Source organism: Salmo trutta, chromosome 1, assembly GCF_901001165.1.
Source record: "Salmo trutta chromosome 1, fSalTru1.1, whole genome shotgun sequence".
Taxonomy (NCBI): domain Eukaryota; kingdom Metazoa; phylum Chordata; class Actinopteri; order Salmoniformes; family Salmonidae; genus Salmo; species Salmo trutta.
Genome location: NC_042957.1, coordinates 39,653,832 through 39,662,589, shown reverse-complemented (window position 1 = coordinate 39,662,589; position 8,758 = coordinate 39,653,832). Strand labels below are relative to the sequence as shown.

At 41.9% G+C, this 8,758-nt stretch overlaps 1 protein-coding gene across 15 annotated transcripts in view; it reads right to left on the bottom strand.

Moving 5' to 3' along the window:
* Nucleotides 1-1,000: 1,000 nt before the first annotated feature.
* The window catches only part of LOC115195665 (pumilio homolog 2), a 47,833-nt gene continuing 40,075 nt past the window's right edge, over nt 1,001-8,758 (bottom strand). For all 15 annotated transcript variants that reach the window (XM_029755852.1, XM_029755808.1, XM_029755860.1 and 12 more), the window contains one exon: nt 1,001-1,370. In XM_029755852.1, coding sequence (XP_029611712.1) covers nt 1,239-1,370 — 132 coding nt within the window. In that variant the 3' untranslated portion in view covers nt 1,001-1,238. The remainder of the gene's footprint in view (nt 1,371-8,758) is intronic.

The window sequence follows — 8,758 nt, the reverse complement described above, 5'->3', positions numbered from 1 at the left end:
AGAAAAATCATTCCAAGTTATAAAAACCTGTCACAGCATGCCTATGCTTAACCTGCTCCCATCCATCCCTCCCACGGTCATTTCATGTAAATATTACAGCCAGGTTAAACTTTCACTATATAACCCGACCTCATGCTTTGCTTCTGAAAGAGAATAAACGTCCGGCGTAGCCATTGAGTGGGCGGCAAAAACATTTTTTTGCTTAAGACGGTATAGGTGGAGTATAGTGGAATCACTGCCTATGGATGCAACAGCCCATGTTTTCATTTCTCAAAGTACACCGTTTAGTAACGATGCCAGTCATCACCTGGAGCCAACTAATCAAATCAAGCCAACTGCAAGTTGTTCACCAACAGCGCGAGACGGAGAGTAGGCCTTACACCCCGGTCTGCGAAAAAAAACAGAGGCAACAAAATCGAGACAATCACGAGCAGCCAACTGGATGACACAATCCCAAAAATGTAAGCACAGAGCTTTCCAAAGCAAAGTGCTTTAGTTGGTCCAATACAGACCAATGGGTAACTAACTCATTGACACGAAAGACATAGTAACCGGTGGGAAAGATGGGTTTCATAATCTATCCATACTATGCAGTGCTATAAGTAGAAATGGATCCATTAGCTGCTTTTGCATTGGGATCATGGTGTGATAGTAGAAAGATAATTTTGTATATTATATTTAAACACCTGGCTTTTAATTAGAACAGCTGATAGTAAGTTTGGGTACAAAAACAAATGGAAAATTGTTTAAAAGGATCACTCAAATTTGGCCTTATAAAGTCACTTGCTGGTGTAATTGTAAGAATTGTACATTTTCAGCAAATGCGGTTCTCCTTTCTTTTTTTCCCCCTAGAGGGTTTTACAAAGTAAAAAAACAAATGTACAAGATTATATACCAAAAACCAGCCAGTTATATCTATTACATCATAAACAATGGGGGCGGGTTGTGCTTTACCCGCAAGAGATTGCCTGCAAGACAGTCTGCACCCCCCCCCCCCCCCCCCCCCCCCCCACCCCCCACGTAGGGGACCAGCTCCGAGGATGGCATTAGAGTGTCAGGGTCAGATGTCACTGCATTTCTTAGGTGAAGTTTAATAATTTGGGGTAATTCCCCCAAAATGGGGGACACAAAGGGTGTGTCAAAGGTCAGCCCTGATGGAGCACCTCTTTACAACACTAGAAAAAAGGGGGTGGGGGCTCCTACTCTGCTCTTTAGTCAAGGGACACGAGAGGATAGGTCTACATGAGGCCGTTGGTGGGCCCGCCAATGGGCCCCAGGTCAGAGCCACTCTTCATGTAGTACTTCTCCAGCTTGGCCAGGATGTGCTTGCCGTAGGTATATTTGCGCAGGGTGGCGATGTGGGGCCGGATCTGGGATAGCAGAGAACAAAGATGAAATCATTAACATTTATAGTGGTACTGGCCAAATCAGGTTTAAAAGTTCTTGTTTTGATTTTAAAGAACTAAGCCGCCTGCCTCCCACTTAAACATTGTCCTTGAAAGATTCTAAAAGATAAAAAAAAAAAAAAAAGTGATAGGACAGCAAGTCAATCTCGCCAACATTCCACATAACAGGACAACACAGACTGTGGATACACACATTCTTATTAATGGAGTATTGTACATTGATCCTTCATTACAAATGTACATTTGTACATGAAATTGTAATGTATTAATGGAGCAAATGTTTTTTTGTGTTAGGGCTAAACCAACCGATGTGGCACTTAGGTCTGTTACAGATTTTAGGGAGGGAAAAGTCACCAATTACACACACACACCAATATATATTTTTTTGTGGAATGAATATAAAAACCAAACGTATTGTGCTTAAAGAATCAGACACTATAAATGATGTGTAAACTTGAGGTTTACACAATTAACACAAATACAAAACACTTGTTCAGTTTGACAAATCTAAGAAGGCTATCTATGTCAGTGGTTAAGAATGCAGAAGTGTTTGTGCTGAAGCACCACAAGCACACTAATAAACACAGGCTGAAGGAATTAAACTGTCTCAATCTGAAATGGCACAGTTCACAAATTCAACCTTTGCAGTGAAAAGCAGTTCGTAATGTCACCACTCGATGTCAGTGTCGATTAGACTCACAAGTGCTTCACAACAGCAAAAGGTACATAAAAATATACATAAATATATAAAAGCAACATGCAACAATTTTTTGAGTTACAGTTCACAAGGAACTCAGTCAATTTAAATAAATTAGGCTGTAATCTACAGATTTCAACTGACTGGGCAGGGGTGTAGCCATTAGCTGCTGCCTACTCTTCCTGGGGTCCAGCAAAATTAAAGCATTACAATACAGAGTGTGCCCTCATGCCTCTACTCCAGCAATACCACATATCTACAATACAAAATCCATGTATACATGTCTGTAGTGTGTATGCTATCGTGTGTATGCATGTTGTGTGTTGCTTCAGTCCCCACTGTTACATAAGGTGCATTCAGATTTTTTTTATCTAAATTTTACTGCTTGAATCAGTTACTTGATGTGGAATAGAGTTCCATGTAGTCATAGCTCTGTGTAGTACCGTGCGCCTCCCATTGCCTGTTCTGGACTTAGGGACTGTGAAGAGACCTCGTGGTATGTCTTGTGGGGTATGCATGGGTGTCTCGAGTTTTGCGCCAGTAGTGCAAACAGACAACTCGGTGCATTCAACATGTCAATACCTCTCACAAATACAAGTAGTGATGAAGTCAATCTCTCCTCCAAATTGAGCCAGGAGAGATTGACATGCATATTACTGTTAGCTCTCTGTATACATCAAAGGGCCAGCTGTGCTGCCCTGTTCTGAGACAATTGCAATTTTCCTAAGTCCGTTTTTGTGGCACCTGACCACACGACTTAACAGTAGTCTAGGTGCGACAAAACTAGGGCCTGCCATGTTAGTTCTGTTAACCTCTTTGGGCTAGGGGGCATCTGGATGACAAATGTGCCCAAAGCAAACTTGCCTGTTACTCAGGCCCAGAAGCTAGGATATGCATATAATTGGTAGATTTGGATAGAAAACACTAAAGTTTCTAAAACTGTTAAAATAACATCTGTGAGTATAACAGAACTGATATGGCAGGCGAAAACCCGAGGACAAACCATCCAGAATTTTTTTAAATAATAAATTCAGCCCACCATTGATTCCTATGGCTGTCATTTTTAATATGAAGGGAAAACCTCCCAGATTGCAGTTCCTAGGGCTTCCACTAGACGTCAAGTTTTTAGAAAGAGTTTCAGGCTTGTTTTTTGAAAAATTTGCTACAATTTGTAGTTTTTCTAAGTGGCTCCCATTTTGGCTGTAGTGTTTATTATGCGTTCTGGTGAATGCGCGTACTTTGTTTATCTCCGGTAATGATAATAACGATTCTCCGTCTTAAATTTGATCATTTATTTACGTATTAGGTACCTGAGGTTTGATTATAAACGTTGTTTGGAGAAGGTTATTGGTAACGTTTGGGATTCATTTTGTATGCATTTTGAAGGAGGGAAACCGGTGGATTATTGAATGAAGCGCGTCAGCTAAACTGAGTTTTTGGGGATATAAAGGACTTTATCGAACAAAAACGACCATTTGTGATGTAGCTGGGACCGTTGAGTGCCAACAGAAGATCTTCAAAAGGTAAGTGATATGAGAATTATGTTCTCAAAGTTAACTTCAATTAAAATACTCAGTCTGCCACCCAGAATGTGTAAGATTCTAGTTGAATAACACAGAGGACCAGCTTACAAGAATCAGAATTGTTTATTCAGGAGAGCGCTCAAGTCCATTGTACAGAGACATCATTATATACCAGGCTCCGTATTCACACACACACAAACATTAAGGCCAAGATCCCTTAAACCTGTAGATCATTACCCAGCCGACAGTTTCATTCCTCTGAGATTAGGGAAACCTTGAGGGGGACTCCCTCTCATATTTTAAACCCTCAGAGTCCTAGCTAGGTCAGGTCACCCACAGTTTAACAGTTCTTGGTGTTTACTCAAACACACAGACCCCCATTCCTCTCCTATCCTAGTCAATCTCATGAGACTTATGCTTTAACCCTTTAGTTACTTATTCTACAGGCTATATAGACCATATCCATAAATTCAGGGTAGAATTATTTAATCATTACTCTCAAGCAGGAATTCCTTTAACAGTAAGTGATTTATTTTATTGCCATTTCTGACTTTCGTGGTGCATCTGCCTGGTTGGAAAATGTTTGTCCTCAGATAATCGCATGGTGTGCTTTCACCGTAAAGCCTTTTTGAAATCTGACACAGAGGCTGGATTAACAAGAAGTGAAGCTTTTAACTGATGTATGACACTTGTATTTTCATGAATGTTAAATATTGCTATTTCTGTAAATTGAATTTTGCGCTCTGCAATTTCACCGGAAGTTGTCGAGATGGGATGCTAGCGTCCCACTGATCTGCAAGATTAAGGTAGAGCAGTGCTTGTACCCATTGTATTCGGTGCATGACAAAATTTGGTTCGTATCTGGTCAAAACATTTTCTCCAAAAGTTGACTAAGGGTTGGCAACAGGCTGATTGGTCGGCTCGTTGAGCCAGTAAAGGGAACTTTACTATTCTTAGGTAGCGGAATGCCTTTTGCTTCCCTTCATGCCTGGGAGCACATACTTTCTAGCAGGCTTGAATTGAAAATATGGCAAATAGGAGCGGCAATATCGTCCGCCGTTATCCTCAGTAATTTTCCATACAAGTTGTCATGGGTGGGCATAGGCCAACCCACTGGGGAGACATTCTGATTGCCTGAGTTCTTCCCCACAAAAGGGCTTTAATAAGACAGAAATACTCAGTTTAAATCAGCTGGCAGGTCTGACGATCCCGCAGGTGAAGAAGCAGGACGTCGAGGTCCTGGGGTGGCGTGGTTACAAGTGGTCTGCGGTTGCGAGGCTGGTTAAATTATCTGGAAACGACTCTGGTGGACATTTCTGCAGTCAGCTTGCCAATTGCATACTCCCTTCAAAACTTGACATTATGGCATTGCGTTGTGTGATAAAACTGCACATTTAGAGTGGCCTTTTATTACATTTAAGTCATTTAGCAGACGCTCTTATCCAGAGCGACTTACAGTAGTGAATGCATACATTTCATACATTTTTCCCCCCCCGTACTGGTCCCCCTTGGGAATCGAACCCATAACCCTGGCGTTGCAAACACCATGCTCTACCAACTGAGCCACACGGGACCGTTATTGTCCCCAGCACAAGGTGCACCTGTGTAGAGATCGTGCTGTTTAATCAGCTTCTTGATAGGACACCTGTCAGATGGGTGGATTATCTTGACAAAGGAGAAATGCTCACTAAAACAGATGTAAACAAATTTGTGCACAGTTTTAGAGAAATAAGCTTTTTATGTCAATGGAAAATTGATGGGATCCAATATTTCAGCTGATGAAACCCAGACTTTACACGTTGCGTTTATACACCAGCCCAGGACCTCCACGTCGGGCTTATTCACCTGCGGGATCGTCTGAGACCAGCTACCCGGACAGCTGATGAAACTGGGTTTTCACAATTGAAGAATGTTTGACTGTTTGTACGGACAATCTCAGGGAAGCTGATCTGCGTGCTAGTCGTCCTCATCAGGGTCTTCGGCGTCGTAACCGACTTCAGTGGGAAAATGCTCAACTTCGGCGGCCACTGGCACGCTGGAGAAGTGTGCTCTTCACGTCTGAATCCTGGTTTCAAATGTACAGGCAAAGCGGTTTGTTGACGTCATCGTGGTGAACAGAGTGCACCATGGTGGCGGTGGGGTTATGTTATGGAGAGGCATAAGTTGTGGACAACAAAAACAATTGTATTTGATCAAATGGCAATTTGAATGCACAGAGATACAGTGATAAGAACCTGAAGCCCATTGTCGTGCCATTCATCTGCCTCCCTCTAAAAATGCACAATTCTGATAAATTATATTGTGATGTTGGAGTTAAGAACAAAATACCCTTTTCAAACATCTTTCCCATAAACACCTGTATTTTATCAACCAGCACATTTGAGATAAGCCATAATATTTGTTGTAATACATGTTCTCTTTTCAGGGGGATGAAGTTGAAATTGTAGCCAGCTCTGCAATGCTTGTTTGAAAAAAGTACCCTTTTCAATTAATTGAAAATGAGACATGGCAATCTGCACAAAGGATGAGCTTTTAGTAATCTACTTGAGAACAATTTAGGGATCAAGTAAAACTTTGAATAAGTGAAGCTTTTAGAGAGAGGTTTAGTGCTTTTATATATAATCTCAACCCACCCAATTCATATTCATTATATAGACAGGCACGCTTTATTTTGTCTGGTTCAGCGTCCCAGATAAAGGAAAACATTTTTTTTTTCAAATCATATGAGCAAAAAATAAAAACAGGAGTAGGCAGCGCCATAAGTGAGCAAACGGAGATATGACAGTTATTCAGGGCAATTTTTCCATAAGTAGACAGGTATTTCCCTCTCCACGGTTGCAGGATCTTGTCTATTTTTACAAGTTTTCTATTGAAATTCTTTGTGGAGAGCTTATATCTTTTGTGATATGAATTCCAAGTCCGTCTACTTCACCGTCAGCCCATATTATTGGTAAACTGCAGGGTATTGTAAAAGTTGTATTTTTTAAAAGATCCAATACATAATATTGTATACTTATCATAATTAGGTTTGTCCAGAGAGGCCAGAAACGTTATCTAGATCAACCAAGCTTTAACTTCCTGACTGATGTCTAGAGATGTTGCTTGAATATATCCACATAATTTCCCTGCCTCATGATGCCATCTATTTTGTTAAGTGCACCAGTCCCTCCTGCAGCAAAGCACCCCCACAACATGCTGCCACCCCGTGCTTCACGGTTGGGATGGTGTTCTTCAGCTTGCAAGCCTCCCCCTTTTTCCTCCAAGCATAACGATGGTCATTACGGCCAAACAGAACGCGTCTCCTTCCTGAGCGGTATGATGGCTGCGTGGTCCCATGGTGTTTATACAGTGAGGGAAAAAAGTATTTGATCCCCTGCTGATTTTGTACATTTGCCCACTGACAGAAATGATCAGTTTTTAATTTTAATGGTAGGTTTATTTGAAAAATGAGACAGAATAACAAAAAAATCCAGAAAAACGCATGTCAAAAATGTTATAAATTGATTTGCATTTAAATGAGGGAATTTGACCCCTCTGCAAAACATGACTTAGTACTTGGTGGCAAAACCCTTGTTGGCAATCAGAGGTCAGACGTTTCTTGTAGTTGGCCACCAGGTTTGCACACATCTCAGGAGGGATTTTGTCCCACTCCTCTTTGCAGATCTTCTCCAAGTCATTAAGGTTTCGAGGCTGACGTTTGGCAACTCGAACCTTCAGCTCCCTCCACAGATTTTCTATGGGATTAAGGTCTGGAGACTGGCTAGGCCACTCCAGGACCTTAATGTGCTTCTTCTTGAGCCACTCCTTTGTTGCCTTGGCCGTGTGTTTTGGGTCATTGTCATGCTGGAATACCCATCCACGACCCATTTTCAATGCCCTGGCTGAGGGAAGGAGGTTCTCACCCAAGATTTTACGGTACATGGCCCAGTCCATCGTTCCTTTGATGCGGTGAAGTTGTCCTGTCCCCTTAGCAGAAAAACACCCCCAAAGCTTCCACCTCCATGTTTGACGGTGGGGATGGTGTTCTTGGGGTCAAAGGCAGCATTCCTTCTCCAAACACGGCGAGTTGAGGCCAAAGAGCTCCATTTTTGGTCTCATCTGACCACAACACTTTCACCCAGTTGTCCTCTGAATCATTCAGATGTTCATTGGCAAACTTCTGACGGGCATGTATATGTGCTTTCTTGAGCAGGGGGACCTTGCGGGTGCTGCAGGATTTCAGGTCCTTCACGGCATAGTGTGTTACCAATTGTTTTCTTGGTGACTATGGTCCCAACTGCCTTGAGATCATTGACAAGATCCTCCCGTGTAGTTCTGGGCTGATTCTTCACCGTTCTTATGATCATTGCAACTCCACGAGGTGAGATCTTGCATGGAGCCCCAGGCCGAGGGAGATTGACAGTTCTTTTGGGTTTCTTCCATTTGCGAATAATCGCACCAACTGTTGTCACCTTCTCACCAAGCTGCTTGGCAATGGTCTTGTAGCCCATTCAAGCCTTGTGTAGGTCTACAATCTTGTCCCTGACATCCTTGGAGAGCTCTTTGGTCTTGGCCATTGTGGAGAGTATGGAATCTGATTGATTGATTGCCTCTGTGGACAGGTGTCTTTTATACAGGTAACAAGCTGCGGTTAGGAGCACTCCCTTTAAGAGTGTGCTCCTAATCTCAGCTTGTACCTGTATAAAAAGACACCTGGGAGCCAGAAATCTTTCTAATTGAGAGGGGGTCAAATACTTATTTCCCTCATTAAAATGCTAATCAATTTATAACATTTTTGACATGCGTTTTTCTGGATTTTTTTGTTGTTATTCCATCTCTCACTGTTCAAATAAACCTACCATTAAAATTATAGACTGATCATTTCTTTGTCAGTGGGCAAACGTACAAAATCAGCAGGGGATCAAATACTTTTTCCCCCTCACTATACTTGCATACTATTGTTTGTACAGATGAACGTGGTACCTTCAGGCGTTTGGAAATTGGTCCCAAGAATGAACCAGACTTGTGGAGGTAAAAAAAAAAAAAAACGAATAATAAAGTCTTAGGTTTAGGCTGATTTCTTTTGATTTTCCCAATATGTCAGGCAAAGAGGCACTGAGTTTGAAGGTAGGCATTGAAATACATCCACAGGT